The following is a 20,980-nucleotide window of genomic DNA, read 5'->3' as shown; positions in this document are numbered from 1 at the left end:
AGACTGCCTCTGCTAGCTAGGTAATGGGCTGGACAGACAGAGTTCACCAGGTGATGTGGCCAGCTATCTGCTGTAGAGGTTCTCCAAGGCTCCCAGTTTTCAGGAAGAAACCCAAGCTACCTAATGAGGCTGCCAGACCCAGGCTACCTCCCCCACCTCCCTGCTCTTATATGACGCTAAATGTAGCCCATGAGTCATGGGCGCTGTATGTGCCATGAAGTCTTGCCCTGCCCTTCTCTATGGCCTGCTTATTCTTCTCTCTGTCCTCAACTGAATGTCTGTCACCTATAACAAACTCACAGCCATTTGCCAGGACCAGGCAATTTTCTCTACCACCCAGAGCACCTGCGTGCACACCCCTGTGCTCTCTCACTGGGCTGTGACTATTGATTTGTGTAACTCTCTCATCCCAGGCTGTGGGCTCCCAGAGAACAAGTCCAACTCATGTCTACTTGCCTGAGCCCAGTCCAGTGCCTGCCAAAAGGCCAGGATAAAACAGGCCATGCGTCTATAAGGCACAGAGGCCAATGCTAGAGCAGGAGATAGAGACAGCTGGACATGGAGGCAGTGTGATTCACAGGAAAACCCTGCCCTCTGTCAGGCCAGGATTGGTGTGGGAACAGAGCAGGGCAGACTAGGCAGCATCGTCTACCAGGAAAAACATCCCCTGGCAAACTGGGTGTAGTGGCACATGCCTATTATCCCAACACTCAAGAAGTAGAGTCAGACAGGGTCACATTGTGAGAACGATCCCTCCCACCCCCAATAAAGCAAAGAAAAACAAAAAGACCCTTCCTATAAAAAAATAAAATAAAATAAAAAGACTCATGTCAGAAATACATGGGCAGGACAAGGTCTAAACTGGCTTGTTTAGATAGTGGAGAGACATCCCAACCATTGAATCAAACCACCACCCGTGGCAAACAGATCAAACCTTGATGTAAGGTCTCTTAGAATACAAGTGGGAAGTCTATATTCTTACATTAACTATCCTAAGTAAAATTTGTATGCACACTTTCTAGAAAAAGAAACAGATGCTGAGAACCTGCCTGAAGTCAGAGAGCTAGCTGGAAATGTAAAGGCAGGGCCAGGAGGTGTTTGCGCATGCCTTTAATCCCAGCACTCAGGAGGCAGAGGCCAGCCTGGTCTAACAAGTGAGTTCTAGGACACCTACGACTGTTTCACAGAGAAACCCTGTCTGGAAAACAAAACAAACAAACAAACAAACAAACAAACAGGTTGAGGCAGAACTACAAGTTTTCCAATGCTAAATTTGTTGCTTCCTTAAATGTCCCCACTACACCTGAGACTGCCAACTTCCCTATAGATCTGGTCTCTATACTCAAGAAAGCAAGAGGAATTCACGGCCCACAAACAAGGGTTTCAAGCCACTGACCAGTTAATCAAATGCCAGTTGGGAGAGCAGAACCACTAAGAGGTCATGTAAACAGGATTCAGTTGCTTTGTGACCCTAAGTGAGTTAACCCCTATCCTTTCTTTCACAGGCTGTCCAAAAGATCAGATGTTATCCTGGGGCCAGCAGGAGAACGACAAGTGTCCCTGCTGGGTACATAAGGGACCTGGTAGAGAATCTCTCCAAGCACATGAATTTTCAGCTTGTACTTGAAGGGTACCTTCTAATTACTAAGGTCCATTCTTTGCAACCCCCCCTCCCAAAATGTGGACTTTACTCAATCCGTAGACCAGGCTGGCTCCTGATTCTCTTGCTGCCTCTGCGTTCCAAGTGCTGGGATTGGGTTCTTTATAATTCTTACAGTTTTCTCATTTTCATCCATTCATCTATTTGTTTGTTACAATGCTGGGGATAGAACCCAGGACTTATGCATCCTAGGCAAGTTCCCTACCACTAAACTACACCTGCAGAACCCATGTCTGCCTTCCCTTTCAGGACTGAGAAACCAACCAGGCACTCCTGGAGGCCTGCTCTCTGCTCTTGCCCTGACAGGAGTGAAGAGTAAGACTGTTTTAGGGTTATCCCTTTGAATCTGAATGACAAGTATTGCTGAAGGAGGCGTGAATTCTCTCCCAGGATCTCAAAAGAACCACTGGAAGCCATTTGCTTTGTGCTCCTTGTGCTCCGGATGGATGCTGGGGGGATGGGAGGTGGATTGGTAATCCTTTGACTTCAGCCAGGATTCTCTGATGACAAAGACTCATGCATGTGCTGTCGACCTCACTAGTCCCAAACAGTGATGACTCTACTCACTTTTTACATGCAAGAGGACACACATGGCTCCAGTTTGTTAGGAAAATATACCATCCTATCATTCTCTACATGCTGCACTGTACAGCCCGGGGCTACTGCTGAGAGGGCGACCCAGAGCCAGCCTCACGCACTGCAGCCACTCTGCTCTGGGCCTGTGGTAGAATACCTGCTGCAGCCAGAGAGGAAGTGACTCAGCCAGGGGGAAGTGGGAGGGGTGCTCACAAAGGGCCTGCATAGCTCCCCCCAAAGTACATCCGCTGCCGTCAGGCAGCCGTTCTTTCCTCAGCAGCACTCGGTCTGCAGGCTGGGGACCAGAAGGGGCCTAAAAGCCCAACTCTGCAGCTAGGGGATCCAGCTGTCTCTCTCCTCCAGGAGGCAGGCTTTACCATCTAGCCCCACACTGGGAGACTGTGGAATCATTTCAAACCTTCAGGACTCCCCAGTGGAACCACTAGGAGACCACGGTGCCAGGCAGGGTGGGCCTGGAGCAATTTTAGAAAAGCCATAGGGCTATGCACCTGAGGCAAACAGGCATCCTACGTGGTTCCTCTGGGGAAAAACAGTACAACACCATCCCTGTGGATGCTGAAGGGGGCTGGCTGCTGCTGAGGGCAGGTTTCACCAGCAATCACTTTCAGAAGCCACTAGAATGGGATCCAAGGCATTGTGGCCAGTCCTGTCACCAACCAACCCCTCCTCCCTGCCTCAGGAAGCAGCTGATGTGACAACAAAAAAATCTGTCACGGTGTGAGTGTCAGATGAAGGGACCGTCTTAATAGCTCTCTCTCTCGCACAGTGCTGGCCTGGTATCTCCCAGCCAGAAAAGGAACCAAGCACATTGGCTTGTAGACATTTATTTGTGACAGGCCGTAGTTCTGTAGGGGCCTTGTGCCATGGGCAAGGAATACTGGAGCAGGTCGCTGACAGCTCTCCTGTTCTAGCTCATGGGCTAGAAAAGAAGATCCTAGCATGTGACTCAGGGGCCCTTCAGCTCAAAATATCAGTTATGGCTTTGTGTGGCTGACTCAACCCAAGAACAGGCCTGCCACAGGGTCCCATATGGAGTTCAAGTATTGTCACCCAGAATAGCGGAAATCAGGCAAAGAAAAAACAAGAGCTCACAGAAGGGATGGCTAAGTCTGAGTCACCTTTCTGTCCACTGTTTGACCTGGACACACATCTCTGTGCTCACAGCCTCCTCACCTGGAGGATTGGGGTGGCACTGCCCCCAAGAAGCACCAAATCTACTCTGAGAACCAACATAAGGCCCCAGGCAAATGTCTGGCCTGGATTTTCAGAATGACACAGGAAAGCCAAGGCTGAGCATGCATGCAGCAACTTCTCCCTTATACAACACTTAAAAAAGAAAAAAAAAAAAAAATCACTGTCATCACGCAAAAAAAGGCACCTGGATCAGAGCCAATAAACTGCCTCTTTTACCCTGCCTCTGTAAGTTAAGTCAAATCTCACAACTTTGGGCTGAAGATGGAGCTCAGTTGGTAGAGCGCTTGCCTAGACTCCCCACACCACAGACTCAGCATCGTGACGTACACCTGTAATCCAGGACTTAAGAGACTGAGGCAGGAGATTCACAAGAACTAGGTCAACTTGAGTGATTTCCAGACCAGCCTGGGCTTTGAGACCCCATCAAACAAAACAAAAACTAAACCAGCAACAACAAAAAACCACCCTAACTTCAACAGTGAACAATATAGTTTGCTCTTGTGAAGTTTCATGAAATGCTCTTGTCTGTGTAGCTGCCTGCAGGATTACAGTCAGAGACAGGTGGATGGGACCACGTATGCTCTGAGCCACCAAAAGGCTAGAGCAAGCCTATCTCAAGGACCACGAAGCACCACCCAGACACCAAGCACCAAGCCATGTCTTGCTTGAGTATATACTGCTTGAGGGGTCTTCACCACAGGTCATGGCCACTCAGCAGCTATTCAAAAAGCCACATACTATGTATGAAACCAGAATCAGCAAAAGAAAACTAAAATGCCTGGGGCAGAGTCATTCCAGTAGTTCTAGGGATTTATTCTCTAGATATGAGTATACAAGTTCACAAAGATCAATTCAATTTGGGTCTTATGCATTACAGAAAAGGCAAACTACACACACACACACACACAAATCAAAATACCCACAGAGCCAGACAGGAAATGATCTAACCACTCACCAAGAAAAAAAAAAAAATGGTTAACCAACTATGTTCCAGCTTGAGAGTGAAATACTATGCAGCCTTTGAGACTAAGTTCATACCAACAGAGGAAAATGACTATGATACATTACCCCCCTCAAAAAACAAACTGTAAACCAGACATGGTGGTGCACACCTTTAATGGCAGCATTTGGGAGTCAGAGGCCAACCTGATCTATAGAGTGAGTTCTAGGACAGCCAAGGTTATGAAGAGAAACCCTGTCAGACAAACAAACTGCAATACTATATGTACATACAATCCTCTTTTTGCTTAAAAAAAAAAAAAAAAAAAAAAAAAAAAAACCACACAGCACAAGGCAGTGGTGGCACATACCTTTAATCCCAGCACTCGGGAGGCAGAAGCAGGCAGATCTCTGTGAGTTCAAGGCCAGCCTGGTCTACAGAATGAGTTCCAGGACTGGCTGGCTCCATAGCTACTGAGAAACCGAAAAATCTTGCCTTGAAAAACTAATAAATAAATAAAAATACTCTTGAATATGCACAGAAATTTTTAGAAGAATCCAAAGAGGGAAGAAAAACTTTTATATTTCTCATTCATATTCTTCTATATTATTTGATTATTTACCTACCTGTAGATTATTATAATTTTTCCTTTCTTTCTTTCTTTCTTTCTTTCTTTTTTTTTTTTTTTTTTTTGAGACAGGGTTTCTCTGTGTAACTCTGGAATTCACTCTATAGACCAGGCTGACCTGGAACTCAATGATCACCTGCCTCTGCCTCCCGAGTGCTGGGATTAAAGGCATGTGCCACCATCACCCAGCTATAATAATAATTTTTTAAGAATCTGAAAATTTGCTGAATTGATTGGAACTGTTAAGTGCAGTTATGGCATCCAGTAAGGCGGGCATCTTGTGACATGGTGGCAGGTGGAAGATAAATACCCCAGATGCTGAAGCAGTGTGTGTGTGAGCTGGGTTCTGAAGGCAGGTCTGATCACTGGCTAACATGTCCCCAGGGAAGAAAGAAAGGAACTTGACTCTAGGCAGTGACAGTTCCAGTTTTCAAGCAAAGGAGGGACTAGTTCAGTGCTATCAAGGTCCCTTCCAGCTCTAAGCTCTGTGACTCCAAGATTCTGTGGCCAAGGCTTCCAGGGCCAGAGCCTGGCCAGGATGGAGAAAGAGTAGCATGGGTTCCAGACTCACACAAGGATGGATGGAAAGTCCCTGCTCTATTCTCATTGGCTGTTTGGCACAGGGCAGATTCCTTAATCCCTCTGATCCCAGCCAAGCTGTTTGGTAAAACTGAGACAAGCCCAGCCCCTGAGAGGCCACACAGTGTCCAGGATACTCCACAGGGGATCTCTGGTGATGTGAAGCCTTTTGTTGTTGCTGACTTCCTTCCTATTTCTTCAAGAGAAAACACCCATTGCTCACCAGATGTACCCCTAACCCAGATGCTGCCAGCACTGAATGTAATGTAAAACTAGCAGGGCTTTTTTGGCCAGACCTGGAAGGTGCCAGCCATGGTGTCCAAAGTCTCACAGAATGCTGAACCAAGTCTACCCAAAACTCAAGTAATCCTCTCCCTAAACATACTGCTACCCCCTGTAACACACCTCATCATACCAGCTGTGTCCAGACAAATAACTAGTAAGTCAATCCTGCTCTTTCCAGTTCTCACCCTATCTCTGACAGTTCACTCTGTTCCTTTTGGATCCTTGGGCAGCAAACTTCTCAAAGGATAGAGTCTGTGTCTATTCCTCTTGAGGGTAGGTAGCAGTTTGCATAAACATTTAGAGGGAACACCACCTCAGTCTGTTAACCTCTGTTTGTGCATCCTGACAACTAGGATGTCCTTGAAGTCATCAGGCTTGAAGAAAGCTAAGTCCCAGGAACCCACATTAACACCCACCTGCTTATCTGCCACAGGCAGGAGGGTGATTGTTGGCATTATCTGCTCAAACAGGAGTAGCATACTTGTTGGGGTTTAGGAAGGCTTGGCATTCAGGAGGCTGAGAAAGGAGGGTGGTGAGTTCAAGGCCAGCTTGGGCTATGGTAAGTCTGAGGACAACTTGGGCTATTATAGAAGGATCTTGTCAAAGAAGAAGCAGAAGCAGCTCTTTGAGGCAATGGCCCTTCTAGGCATTTGTCCCACAGATACTTACGGTGTGCTAAATCATATGTATGAAGAAAGTCATGGGTTGGAGAAATGGTCCACTGGTTAAGAGTATTTTACTGCTCTTGTAGAGGACCTGGGTTCAGTCCACAGCACCCACATCAGGTAGCTAATAACCACCTGTAACTCCAGCTCCAAGTCTGACACACTCTGACCTCCATAGACATAAACTCATGCAACCTCACACACACACAAACAAAAAATAATTTGAAAATGTCCAGATAAAAGCCTGCTCAATCAGTTACACTCAAGATGGTGCACCATGTATCCTAGAATGACAGAATGCACCCCTATAAATGGAAACATCTCTAAAATAGCAAGTCAACCACGAATGTAACAGTAGCCTCTCCCCCTTAGCTCTTGATTCCAGGGCTTGGGAAGATGTGTAGGATAGTCTGGGGGCCACCTTGAAGCTACAATCTTACTTGAGCAGGTGTGGGGGGGGGTGCTCTTGCTTCAGGCCACTTTTTAGACAGGTCTAGTGTATCACAGGCTGGCTTCAAATTTGCTATGTAGCAGACAATAATCAACTTATAAGCCTCCTGCCTCTACCTCCCCAGTGCTGAATTACTGGCATGCACCAGTACACCATTTTCATATACTGTTAGGGACTGAACTAGGGGTTCCATGTATGCCAAACAAGCACTCTACTAACAGAGCTAACAACACTCTACCAACATCCTTAGACTTTCAAATTTTATTTTTAAGAGATTTATATAATATATTTTGATCATATTCTTTTTTTTCCCCACCTTCCTATACACTATTTTATTTCTTCAGACTGTTGCCCTTTAGCCGGACTTGAACTCATGGCAATCCCCCTTCTCAGTTGCCCTGGTCCAAGCCCCCACTAGCCTTACTGTGATTACTGCAGCACTCACTCTCCCTAGTCCATCGTTCTTCTGAAGCCAAAGGGTTCTTTGGAAGATGAAGGTTTAATGTGTCTCCAGCATGCAGGCACCAACAGAATAACAAAGCTGGAGCATGCTCACTGGGTGCCTACTTACCTCTCCAGCATGTCCTGCAGCATTCTATGATATAATCTCTCTCTCTCTCTCTCTCTCTCTCTCTCTTACACACACACACACACACACACACACACACACCCCTGTGTCATACTGCTCCCACTGCTGAAAGTTCTTTACAGAACCCCAGAAAACCATCCACTCCTCAAAGTTCTGAAGGCTCTCAAACTTTTCCTCACTGTCCTCATCCCCAGACAACTCATTCCTTCTGTTCCCTTGATTTGTACTTCATACTGCAAAGACTTCTGGGAAAGATTCCCCAATGCCTGTCTATGCAAGTGCCACTGCATCCGGGGCGTCTATCTCCACTGGACACATCCTCCTCTACAGCTGAGTCTGTTCTCGCCTCTTCCTTGTCCCTGTACCCATCATATGACAGTCATATGGGGGGAATTCACAAGTGTACAGCAAAGACACTCTACTTTGAACCACTATATACCTAAGTATGTACACATACACATACCTGATGCACCACACATACATCAAATGTGATGTGTCCTGAAGATGCTAACTCAGGTGCCAGACCAGGCTCATTAGTGGGGACTCCAGAGAACTTAACATACATTTTCCCCAGTTCATACTTTAAAATGCTATTTATCACTGGGTAGTGGTGGCGCACACCTTTAATCTCAGCACTCAGGAGTCATAAACAGGAGAATCTCTGAGTTCGAGGCCAGCCTGGTCTAAAGAGTGAGTTCCAGCCTAGTATGCACAGAGAAATCCTGTCTTGAAAAACAAAATAAAACCAAAACAAACATACTACTGTTTATCAGCCAAACTTGGAGATGCAAGTATGTAATCCCAGTACAAGTGAGGCGGAGGCAGGAGGATCAACACAAATTTGAAACCAGCCTGGGCAACACAGAGAGACCCTGCTCAAAAGGCCAAAACAAAACAACTTTATTTCTCAGCAGTTCTACTTTTCTGGGGGTTGGGGTAGGGTTAAGACAGAGTCTCAGTCTCTCTCTCTCTCTTGGTTTTTCCAGACAGGGTTTGTGTGTATTTCTGGCTATCCTGAACTGCTCTGTAGAACAGACTGGCCTTGAACTCACAGAGATCTACCTGCCTGTCTCTAGAGTGATGGGATCAAAGGTGTGTGTTACCACTGCCAGGGAAGACAAGGTCTCTTTATGTAGCCTTAACTGTCTTAGAACTCACTAGGTACAACAGGCGGGACACACACCTGCCTTTGCCTTCCAGTGCTACTATGCCTAGCCCTGCTTCTACTTTTTAAAAAGGTTTTATAAAAGAGCTGAATGTGCATTGCTTCTATACAGACTGGTCAAGTCCCTACAATACAATAAAATGCAGTGCTCTCATAACCCCTCAGGACAGTCCTGACAGCTCAAAGGGATACAACTCTAGTTCCAGTGAACAGCCTTCAAGTAGTTCCCAGATCTCTCCAGCAGCAGGCAATGAAAACTACCGTTTGCTAAGCATTTACTACCCAGTCAGTGCATGCCAAGCACTAACTAACCCTGCAACATCTATCTTAATCCTCCCCACTGTCCTTCTGGGGAGGTAGTCCTACTGTTTCTTTTTACAATGAGAAATCTGGGCATAGAGAGACTATGTAGCCCCGAGTGGCTAGCAGGGCTGGAATTAGAACCAGATCTGCTTGAGCCAAGCAAGCTCTTAACCTCTACAACCTACTGCCTTATCCATTAAAGGCACAAGAGTGAGAATGTAACACCCCTTACAGCTGGCCTTCTGAGAGGGAAGCCTTAGGCAACCTGAAATATCAGAAAGAAAAGGGCACATGTGCCAGACACTGCAAAGGGTTAGCCACCTAGCACTGGCTGCCAATGGTGCCTACTCAACACAGACCCTTTATGCCTATGCCAGCTCTCCTCTTAGAGAAGTGAGGTGGTCTCTGACAAGGTCTCTAGCTCTTTCACCCTCCAGCTCTTCGCCTCTCTTGCACAGAGAAGAACGCTGTCTGAAACATGGATCTAGTCCTCAGCTAAAAGCTTTTTACTAGCCTCTGATTGCACTGGGCATGAAGTCTCAAACTATCAATAAGATAGATGTTCACATCCTCATCAACTTATTTTGCATCACTTTGTACTATGTGAGCTTCCATACCACTATTCTGAACAAGCTGAGGTTTCTGAAATAAACTCAAATTGCCTGCCTATCTCTGTCTCTCTGTAATTCTCTCCATACAGCATCTTCCACTTTATTCTTACCTGGCTAAGATCCGCTCCCCCATCCCACCTATCATTCTAGACCTGACTCCTATCACCACTGTCCACTCTTGAGGGCATCCCTCCACTCCAGCTTCCACATCCCAGACTGAGCTAGCAGCTGCCCTTACCGGGCCCCCTCAGCATTCAGTTCCTGCTGCTTTTGTAGATCACATTTCAACTATCCACTTGCAGGTCAGTTTCCTTTAACTAGACAGTGAGCTAGTTCAGTTAAGAATCCCTTTATTATGTGTTGTTAACTCTCCATAATAATTCTTTATCATTACAGATGTTTTCCAAATGAGGACACTGATACAAAGGGTCCAAGGTCACACAACCAGAAAGCTGCTGCACCATAATTTGAACTTAGGGAATAATGGGGCATGGTGGCACACATCTTTGATTCCAGGATTTAGGGAGCATGGATTTAGGCAAGACCCTTTTGTTATGTGAAGACTGAAGGAATGAACAAACGAACGAATGAATGAATGAACGAATGAATGAGCGAAGACCATCCCTGGCAGGTCTGTCTAATCTACAAACAACTGGCAGAACAGAGGCATTAAGGAGGGCAGGAGGAACTCCCAGCACTGTTTACAAATAGGGCCTCTTTGGGCCCTACGATTTTGCTCTTCCTTATCTCATGCAAAACTACTCAGCCAAGAGGGAAAGGTGCCCAGCCCAGCATGACTACCCTCTTCCTCAATGATTCTCAAACTAGCAAAGCCAACCGGTTTCCTTCAGTGACTTAAAACGGAGCAAAGTCTATCCTGCCACTGAAGGCGGCTGTCATCTCTTCCTTCCGCCAACAACCTGGGGGGGGGGGGGAGCGCAGAGAAGCCACCGGGAATCCGAAAGCTCCTATCCAAGGTTGAAAGGTGGAGCCGACGGCGTAGGAATGGGCGGGCCTGAGCAGGACGGCAGGTGAAACACTGACCACAGCAAGCTCTCTCCCACGGTGAAGACCGGCCCAACGTGGATCTGGCAAGCAGGTAGCTGTGACTCGCACCTGAACGCCGCCCAGGATGTGAAAATTCCCCAGCAGCGATGGTGTCGGTGCCAACGGGTGAGGGCTCAGGGAGGAAAGCCTTGGCTGGCTCTCCCTGGGGACTCGTCCTAACTTTCAAGTCACTCTCTAGGTCAGGAGAGAAGCATGGCGAGGAGAGGGTCTCTTTAGGGGGAAACTCAGCGCGGGTCAAAGGCCCCGAGCGTCAGTGACAGTCTGAGAGGGTCTGGGCAAGGCGGGTAGTGCCCACTCCCCAGGGCTGCGGCGAAGACCCAGGCTCCCGGCGGCCGCCGCCCCCGCCGCCGGGAAGGACAGACCCCCGACGGCGGAGGGAGCATTCGCTAGGGCCTTTTTCGTCGCTCTGAACAGCTTCGAGCTGTCACCGGGGTCCCTCCGCTACGGTCACCGAGGCCCGCCCCGCCGGCACTCAGCCCCCACCCGGCTCGGTCGGAGTCCCGGGACCCCGGACTCACCTTTCCCGGGGGTTCAGCGCTTCTCGCCCATAGTCCGCAGCCCGGAGCCGGGGCTGCTCGGCTCTCCGTCCCGGTGGCCGGGGCCGGGCCGGGGGCGTGGGAGCCACTCACCGCTGCCTCCCAGCGCAGCCACCAGAGCCGCAGCCTCTGCTGCCGCCGCCTCCTTCCATGGCTGCGGCGCCGCCACCTGACAACGGAAGTGACGCATCGTCCCGCGGCCCCTCCCCCCGCCCCCTCGCCTCACTCTAGGTTTGGGCCGCCATCTTGAGGACGGGCGGAAGCCTTCAGGCAGGAGGCCCAGATAAGGTCGCCGATTGGTTCTAGGTGAAATCTGGGTCCAAATCTGTAAAACGATTGGACAGCCAGGGGGCGGTTCTTACTACTAATCTACATCCATGGGGGCTGGAACGGAGGCGCCTCCCAGCCTTTGGCTCTGCAGAACCTTGCCGACCCTACGCTCGCTTGGCTGGGGTTGGGAACATCTCTAGTAGCTGCAAGAATCGCCAACTGTACTGCATTCATTAGAAAAGCGGCATTTTCTTGATCCCCATTTCTCGGCCTTTGAAGATCTGTGCGATAAAGCGCTTAGGTTGGGTTCAAGAGAAGACAGGAATGCTGTCACTACGCCCACAATTCATTTCACTTTAGGCTCGCTCTTTAGAAACCCCGAGGATGGCCAAGTTCACCCTGAACATTCCTAGAGTCTTGTTCAGGGAGATTACAGTGAAGAGTTCCAGTGATCGATCTCAGCCGGCTAGCTACCTCACTCCCTCCTGGCAGTTTCCGTCCCTTTCTCCTTTTCCAGCAACCACGCCCTCCATGAATCAGCTTCTTGCACCAGCAGATGAGCCCTTTAAAGGGATTGCATCAGTCTGGTGACTCACTGGGGGCCCTCGGAAAGCCTGGCTTCCCTCCACTGCCATGTAGAAGTAGCCAGAAGGACTCGGTGGCGATACCAGCGGCCATAGTCCCACTCCTTTGTCGCGGCGTTAACAGAGGTGCTTGATGCCTCTCTGTTTTTTCCTCTTCTCCGGGTCATTCTGTATTCACGAGTATAAACACGTGGCCCCGCCTATGCTCTGCCAGGGTTAAGCATGCATTTGTCATCTCAACAAGGTATTGCCGGGACATGAAGGCTGGTCTTAATGAAGTCTAGCTGTCCCAACCAATATCCCTTTCTTAGTCCCTTTGAATGCTTGGTGGCTACTGAACTGTAGATAAGGCTGAATGACAATAGTAATCAGTGCAGCTCCCCAGGTCATTTCTTATGCAAAGTGAAGCACTTTAGAGACCTGCTTACAGTTGCCGGAGCTAGTGCCCAGAGAGGGGCGTAACCTTTGCAATGACACTCAGCCAATTATGGTTGGGCTGAGGTTTGACGAAAGTTTGGTGGATTCCAAAAGGCTAGAGTTTGAATCGTAGTTGTATCACTTACATGCTAGGTAACAAGTGCAAATCCTGGCTGTGCAAATGGAGATATAACACATCACACCATCTCTGTGAAGGCCCAGTGAGATTCAGATCCGGCTCACCACACCCTATAAATGCCCACTGATCTCAGTTAGGGAACCTCTGTGAGGCGCATGACCCAAAGGCATGCATCCCGGAGCCAGGCCCACTTTGCTCCTCTCTCTGACAAAGGGGAAAGACTAAGGACTCCGGAAGCCCTGACTCCTCTGACAGGAATGAGTTTTGGGTTTTCCAGATCTCTAATTATCAGTAAGATCAATCACTGGGTGCTGACACCACCATCCCCACTCCCTGTAGACTCTTGGCTGACTCAAAATAGAGGATTTTTTTTTTCCCCACAAAGCAGAGGAGGGGAAAGAGGGTAAGAAATAGAAACTAAACTTGCCAGCCAGAGATTTAAAAAAAAAAAAAAACTGTCATCAGGACACCAACTCAAGGCTCTCTGGGACATACATGCATGGTGACAGTCTCCTGCTGGCTCTCCAACTCCGGCTCACTGACAGATGGTGCTGCCGTAATACCGAGACACCTGTCACAACAGCTCAAAATGGCTTCTTGACAAGGTATAGGCAGATTGGACTATCACAGAAGGAGGGCAGAAGACCTCATCCCCAGAAGCTTCTTCATGCTTCAGAACCCCAGCTCTCCTTAGTGGCTGCTTTTTAACTTCTCTGTGTCCAAATTCCAGGGCCTGTGTATGGCAAGGTTTGGTGTTTGTTTCTGCTGTTTTGGCGCTTGGGACTGAACCTATGGCCTCTTCTATGTAGGCAGATACTTCACCGATGGGCTTTATTTCCACTGCTTTTGTTTTTGAAACAGTCTCAATAAGTTGCTCAGGCTGGCTCTCCATTCAGTCAGTAATACTAGCTGGCCTTGTACTGGTAACCTGCCCCAATTTGCCCAGCAGCTTGGATTACAGGCCTGCATCCACCAGATATAGTGGTCTATCAAGGGTAGATGATGGCTGAGATGTAGCCCAGATGCTATAATGCTGGCCTTGGTATGCATGAAGCTCCAAGTCCCACCTCTAGTATTGCAGTAAACCTGGCATGCAATCCCAGTGTTTCAGGAGGTGAAAGCATCCTTGGCCTCACAATAAATTCAAAGACAGCTTATGCTACATGAGACCACGTATTAAAAACAAACAAGAAAGTTTATGGACTCTGGTACTACGCAGGCCTGACTTCAATTTCCCACTCTGTTGTTCACTTGGAGCACATCATTTTGTACATGTACCTGATGAGGCTGCTAATACACAGGGTGATGGCAGCTCTGTCCCTGTGGAACTCAGCAAGCTCCCAACACAGGGCACATTGGCAGTGACTGCTTCTGACCACCACTATACAGCCCAGTGCAGCATTTAACTTGACCACGGGCTGGGGAAGAGTTCCCTCCTTCTTTGGGACTGTTTCTTCTTGGGTCCATGGTTCTTTAGCCTTTCCACCTTTAAAAACTTTTAAGAACTGACCTTTCAGGGTGGTGGTGGCGCATGCCTTTGATCCCAGCACTTGGGAGGCAGAGGCAGGAGGATCTCTGTGAGTTAGAGACCAGCCTGGTCTACAAGAGCTAGTCCTAGGACAGGCTCCAAAGCCACAAAGGGACCCTGTCTCAACCCCCACCTCCCACCAAAAAAAAATATGACCTTACCTCTGAAGGTCATTTTATCCTATTCCTTGTTAACAACCCCCCTACCCCAACTTGGGAGACAGGATCTTACTAGAACTCATTGTGTAGGCAGACCAGGCTGGCCTTGAACTCAAAATCCACCTGCCTCAGAGCACTAGGATTAAAGGCATGTGCCACCATGCCTAGCTGCTTTCTTTACAGGGCCAGAGTCAGCTATAGAGCAGGACCACCTTGCAGAGTCTAAATCGCTTTCACCAGTCTTCAAGCACTGCACTGGATCTCTGGTCCTTCTGGAACATTAATGAGAAAGAACTTCAAGGGCCCTTGCTACCTTTGTTGGCCCTTTAGCCAGACTTGTCTGACTAGAGCTCACTAGATTGCTTTAAGTCCCACCTGCTCAGCCATGCTGAGTGGGCTTCTAAGCTATATGCCCAATTAGCTTTCTGAGCTTCGGTGGACTCCTCCCTGCTAACAGTACCTTCTTCCCCCGAATTCTCTCCAAGAATGAAAGATGGGTATGAACAATGTTGCTTGGGCATTTAGAGTTCTTGGGGCACTACCATCAATGGGGCCCCCACTTTAGTTGCAGGAAAGGTGGATGTGAAAGCTTGAGCAAATGCCATGGCAATCTAGACCCCAATGCCATCTTGAAACACACTGAAATCTTTTCCTCGGTGTTCCTGGGTCCCTCTTGTTCACAGCTAGGCCACTCTCCATTTGTTACCTCAGGGAAATGAAGACACAACAGAATGTAGACACTATTTTAGTTTCAGTTTCTGAATTCCAAAAGCCCAGCCTTCAAGTAGGAAAGGAAAAATTTCTATATAGAAACAAATTTAGAAGATCATGGAAAAGGTAAGATGTGGGAGCCTTAAACCGATGTGTGTGTGCGTGAGAGAGAGAGGAGAGAGAGATAGAAAAGGCAGAAAGAGGAGAGACGGGGGAGAGAGAGGAGAGGGAGGGGGAGAGAGGGATAGAGGAGAGAGAAGAGAGGAAAGGGAGAGTGAGAGAGAGAGAGAGAGAGAGAGAGAGAGGGAGAGAGAGAGAGAGAAAGCACAGCTGGGACTCAGGGGCTGCCAGGAGACAGGAGTGAGCTCATTTCCCTCTGTGAGGCAACAAGACCCTCCAGAGAGATGTAGCTCTGGAGCTGTGGGCTGCATCTGACCTAACTGATCTAAGATCCAAGAACTTCTCTGGCCTAACAGAACCTGAGGAGAGCAAAAAAGAACCTGACACCTAAGCTGCATACAATGGTATGATCCTGCAACACCATCACTTGGGAGGTGGAAGCAGGAAGATGAGGAGTTCAAGGCCAGGTTAGGACACTTGAGACTATCTCAAAAAATGAACAAACAATAATCTAACGCTGCTGTGGTGGAGATTGCCTTTGATCCCAGCACTTCACAAGCAGGGGTAGAAGCAGTGAATTGGAGGCCAATCTGGTCCACATGAATTCCAGGCTAGCCAGGGCTACAGAGAGAAACTGTCTTTAAAAGAAAGGAGCCAAATGGATCTCTGAGTTCAAGGCCAGCCTGGTCTGTAGATTGAGTTCCAGGAGAGTGAAGGCTACAAACTGTCTCCAAAACAAAGCACAACAAACAAGTCTGTGCTGGGAGACAGCTCAGCAGTTCTGTGTGAGTTGCTCTCACACAGAACCCAGATTAGTTCCCAGTGCCTACACAATGGATCACAACTATCCATAACTCCAGTTCCAGGGTAGCCAATGCTGCCTTCTGATCTCCAAAGACACAAGATACATACACAGTACCTGTACATACATGTAGGCAGAACACTCATGGATGTGGTGCTTGTCTTTAATTCCCCAAACTCAGGAGGCAGAGGTAGGCGGAGTTCTGAGTATGAGGTCAGCTTGGTTTACACATTAAGTTCCATGATGGTCAGGGCTACATGTGAGACCTTGTCTCAAAAAATAAAATAACCCTAACATTTGAGTCAGGAGTGACTGATGAAGGGTTCTTCTGGTCAGGGAGCAGCAACCTTTGAAGGTGGATATCAACCACAGAACCTTAATGGATGGAATGCTAATTAGATGGCCCCAAATGAAGGGAAGACCATAGGATCCAAATAGAGAAAATAAGGGGATTGATCATTAAGTTTCTGAAGTGGGCAAAACAGAAGTAGAGTGAGTTAAAGAAAACACATTCTACTTTTTTGTTGTTTGTTTTCTCTGTATTGTCCTGGAACTCTGTAGACCAGGCTGGACTTGAACTCACAGAGATCCGCCTGCCTCTGCCTCCCGAGTGCTGGGATTAAAGTTGTGTGCCATCAAGCCCAGGCAACAAATTTTACTTTGTTGAGGTGTATCCAGCTTGTAAGTCTTTGTGCTTAGCATAGACCCTAGGTTCAATCTCCAGCAAGGCCTCCTCTCAATTGAAACTGTAACCAGGTCTTTCACACAGCTTCACGGAGTTTACTTCTCCTAACTTCTCGGCCCACCTGACCTTCTCATCCTAGACAGACACAGAACTGCAGTCCACCCCAAGCTTCCCCACCTCAAGATCTTTGCACTGGCAGTTTTCACTCCCTTTCTGTCTCTTTTACTCCCTCGACCATTTTCTTTCTTCTTGAACTGTTTTTGTTTTGTTTTTCAAGACCAGGTTTCTCTGTGTAGCCTTCAATCTCCTGGAACTCACTCTACAGGTCAGGCCGACCTCAAAGTCGCTGAGATCTGCCTGCCTCTGAGTACTGGGATTAAAGGTGTGCACCACCACTCCTGGCTGAAATGTGTAGCCCTGGCTGGCTTCAAACTGTGAACCTCCTGCCTCAGCCTTCTTCAGCAAATGCTACTGGTAAACACAACCACAATTGGCCTACTTTTGTTTCTTTTCTGACCCAGCCCAGGCTGGTCCTCCTGCCTTCGCCTCCTGAGAGCCAGGATTATACCTGTGAGCCACTATGCCTGGCTGGGACTGATTTTTTGTTAGCTGAACTCTCTAGCCTAAGGAGAGGACCCCAATGTATACTAGACTCTCAGCTTCAGGAAACAGCTCCTTACAACAGCCTCTTCTCCAAGGACTCTCAAAGGAAAGGCCACTTTGCACCTAACTGCACACGAGCATTCCTACTAGATTTCTTCATGATACCTGGGAAACCTAAACTCCTACTGCTTGGACCACATTCTAGGCAATCTTGATGTGCATCCCAGCTTGGAACCTGCACTCTGCTATTACACAGGAGCCACAAGGGGCCCAGTGTACACCAGGCAGCATCAGGCAGAGACTTAGATGTATCCAAGTTTGGTTTTATGAGAAAAACAAATGCCAAGAGAAGTGGGGAGTTAAAGCTGATTCACTCCAAACACAGTAATCCTCACTGGTCAGTCCGTAAATGGAGATTCCAGATGCAAATGATCAAAAAAGAGGGATTGTCACCTACCCCAAGGCCACAGACAGAAGGAATTCTGGGTCCCAGAATGTGTCTGCAAAGTGGAACCCTATGAAAGGCAGCTGTGACAAGTGTCTCTCAGATACCAGGTCACTGGTAGGGAAGGACGGCAGGGAGTTGGCTCAGAACACTGGAGGACCCTGAGGTGGTGCTGGAAGTTCAATGAGGACACGGCCTCACAGCCTTTTGGAGGGAAACTCTCGTCGACCTTGACCCTTGCCACCAAAGTTACGCACACGATGGATGATCTGCAGCTGCTGCTCGATGGTGGCAGTGATGTTCACATCATCTGGGATATGGACATACCGTACATTACGACCTGTCACAAAGAGGTCATCCAGCTCAACTTGATGTCCCCAGCGGTCGGTATAGGTGACATTGGCCAGGCGGATGTTCATGAAAGCATCAACGTTGTCAATTCGTCCTCGGGCCGAACTCTCATCTCGAAGGTCCACGGTGGTTATCTGGCCCTGGAGGCCCTGCAACAGGATGACCAGACTGTTCTCAGAGATGGTTCGCTCCTTCACGGAGTGGCTCAGTGCCATCGTTCCACATTGGCTGGCTGCTCTCTGTGGGCAGGAGAACATAGATAGATGTAACTCACGCTATCTTAACTCCACGCTAGTGGTCCAGAGGCCTTATTCTGCACTGGCACCACCTGTCCTGGCCTCCACACCACATCCCACACATGCCAGAGATCTAGATTCAGTTGGCTGACCAGGAGAGGCCCAGAGTTTTTGTTTTGTACTGTTGTTTGCTCTCCCCACCCCACCCCACTCTTCCAGACAGGGTTTCTCTGTGAAGCTCTGGCTGTTCTGGAACTAACTCTGTAGACTAGGCTGACCTTGAACTCAGAGTTCTATCCAAGTGCTGGGATTAAAGGTGTAGACACCACAACTTGCTTGGAATTTGATATGTAAACCAGTATGGCCTGGAATTTACAAAGACCCACCTGCTTCTCCCTCACAAGTGCTGGAGTTAAGTGTGTACCACCACATTGTGCAAGGTATCCTATTTTTAAATTATTTTGAGATAGGATCTCTCTATATAGTTCTGACTTCCTGGAACTCAGATTTGCAGACCAGGCTGGCCTGGAACTCAACGAGATGCTCCTGCCTCTGCCTCTCCAGTGCCTGGATTAGAGGTCTGCCTCACTGTACTCATTTTATATTATTCTTTAAAAGCTCCCCCAGATAATTCCAATGTAAATTGTCGTTTATGCATGTCCTTTCTGCCAGGGACCTGTTAATATGTAATCTAGCCAAGCATGGTGGTGCACACTTGTAATACTCTAATACTCTCAATCTAAAGGGCTGAGGCAGTAGGGCACCCTGAGTTCCAAGTTGGCCTGAACTACATCGTGAGCTCCAGGTCAACCTGGACAATGGAGTGTGACGTTGTTTCGAGAAAAAAACAAAAACAAAAAAACAAAAACCAAATCTAGCCTTTAATCCCAACACCCAAGAGCCAGAGGCAGACGGATATCGGAGTTCTAGACCAGTCTGGTTTACAGAGTGACACCCGGCTTTAAAACAAACAAAATCCAAAGAACAGTCTTGAGACTTGCAGACAGGTTCAGACTTTAACTCTGATTCTGCCACTTCCAGGAAGAGAGGCCTGGGGCTTGCCACTAGCAGTCAAGCTTGTTAGTTCCACCCGGGGAACTGGGTGCCGAGCGCTCCCCTCTCCTCTCCTCACCGCGCGTAAGGGGTTTGGGAAGAAGAGTCCGCAGCCAGTGCTCCAAGGGAAGAGGCCGCCTGGGTCTCAGCGCGCCCTGGTCCCCACAGTAGACTGCTCGACCCACCGCGTGAAGCCTTCCGCCTTCCGCGCGCGACGCAGCCAAAGCCCGCCCGCGTCAAGCTGCGTCACCCACCTCAGCTCAGAGAAGCCATGGCAACCGGGGAGCCCAAGCACCGCAGAGCACGCGCCTCGCAGGCCACGGACTACAAGTCCCAAGAGGCTGCGCGCCGCACACCCCACCGCTTTCCTCCTTCTCTGTCTGCTTTCCCACCTGTGTAGGCTGGGGGCTTGGAGTTGTGGCATTTAATGGCTTGCTGAGCTGATGACTCTGCGTGGGGGAGTGCATCCGTACGAAAATAATCCGGGGGAAAAAGAAAAGATAAACGTCCTGATTAAAAATGTGGGAATGTATGCGGGCGTAGTGGCGCAATCCTTCATTCCAACAACTCCAGAGGCAGAGGCAAGTGGATTTATGTGGGTTCGAGGCCAGTCTGGTTTGCATACAGAGTTCCAGGACAGCAAGGGCTACATAGATAAACCTTGTATCAAAAAGGAAAACACAGGACTATGGTGGTTTAGCTGCTAAACTTTGGCAATAAAATGTAAGGGAAAGGGGCCAGCCAAAGAAACATACCCTGAGCAGATCCAAAGAAACACACTTCAGTCCTGCAACCAGAGCCAAAGAAACTCACCCTGACCCTGAAACCAGTGCCAAAGAAACATACCACTTTGTCCCTAGAATCAGAGCCAGTGAAAGAAATATAACCTGGCCCTAAAATTAGATTCAAAAGGAAAAAACAAAAATAAAAACAAAACAAAACAAAAAAAAAAAAAAAAACAAAAAAACAAAAGCAAAAACAAAAGACCAGTAAAAGAAACACACCTTCCCCCCTGAAAACAGCAAAATCTGACCTGAGCAGAAAAATCAAACAATCCCTGAGCAAGAGATCTAGCCAATCTGAGCTCAGGGATTGAAATCCCTACCCTGGAAATCTCCCTGGAAAAACTCTGCCCCTAAAGAAGCCCTATATAAACCCTGTGCCTGTTCGGCTTCTGGCTCTCTGGGTGTCTCCTTTCTCCCTGGCAGAGGGCAGACACACTCCTGGATTCTTTCCTCCCAATACATTTCTTGAATGAGGTTTGGGTGAAACTTTCCTTGCTAGAATGGAGGGGAGGCGATAAGTAACAACTTCCCCTTAGTGAAGCAGAGTTGTTACACTCTGGGAGACTGGAGCTGAAATGTAACAACTTCACTGGGGAAGCCTTTCCCTGGAGCAGAGCTGTAAACTGCTATGCTTACTGTGACCTGTGGTAGTCCTTGGCTTCCCCAGAATACTTTTCCATCTGAGCTGTAACACTTAGCATCCCTGTCCATCCAAGCCCTTGGCAATGCTTACATTAAGACCTTATACTATTGCAGATGACCAAAGTTTGGCCCATCTTACAACTGCCTGTAACTAACAATTAAAAATAAAATCTAGTAAGA

General features: G+C 48.3%; 2 protein-coding genes across 4 annotated transcripts in view; both read right to left on the bottom strand.

Moving 5' to 3' along the window:
• Stk40 (serine/threonine kinase 40) overlaps positions 1–17,890 on the bottom strand; it is a 41,778-nt gene extending 23,888 nt beyond the window's left edge. The window contains exon 1 of one of the 2 annotated variants that reach the window (XM_051188750.1): positions 17,746–17,890. The gene's annotated coding sequence lies outside the window, so the exon portion shown is untranslated. Of the gene's footprint in view, positions 1–11,253; positions 11,456–17,745 lie in introns of those variants that run through there. The other variant, XM_051188749.1, reaches the window with a different exon arrangement.
• On the bottom strand, positions 17,596–19,752 carry Lsm10 (LSM10, U7 small nuclear RNA associated). 2 transcript variants are annotated; one of them, XM_051188765.1, is made up of 2 exons: positions 19,628–19,752; positions 17,596–18,323 (listed from the first exon to the last, which is right to left on the bottom strand). In XM_051188765.1, exon 2 carries the CDS (start codon positions 18,297–18,299, stop codon positions 17,931–17,933), a length of 369 nt encoding a protein of 122 aa, XP_051044722.1. In that variant the 5' UTR covers positions 18,300–18,323; positions 19,628–19,752; the 3' UTR covers positions 17,596–17,930. The 2 variants fall into 2 exon arrangements, with proteins under 2 accessions (XP_051044722.1, XP_051044721.1); XM_051188764.1 differs by lacking the exon at positions 19,628–19,752 and adding an exon at positions 19,453–19,594.
• Between the last annotated feature and the right edge of the window lie 1,228 nt (positions 19,753–20,980).

The sequence above is a fragment of the Phodopus roborovskii genome, unplaced genomic scaffold (genome assembly GCF_943737965.1).
Source record: "Phodopus roborovskii unplaced genomic scaffold, PHOROB, whole genome shotgun sequence".
Taxonomy (NCBI): Eukaryota; Metazoa; Chordata; class Mammalia; order Rodentia; family Cricetidae; genus Phodopus; species Phodopus roborovskii.
Note: the sequence above shows the minus strand (reverse complement) of the source record. Positions and strands in the feature narration are given on the sequence as shown.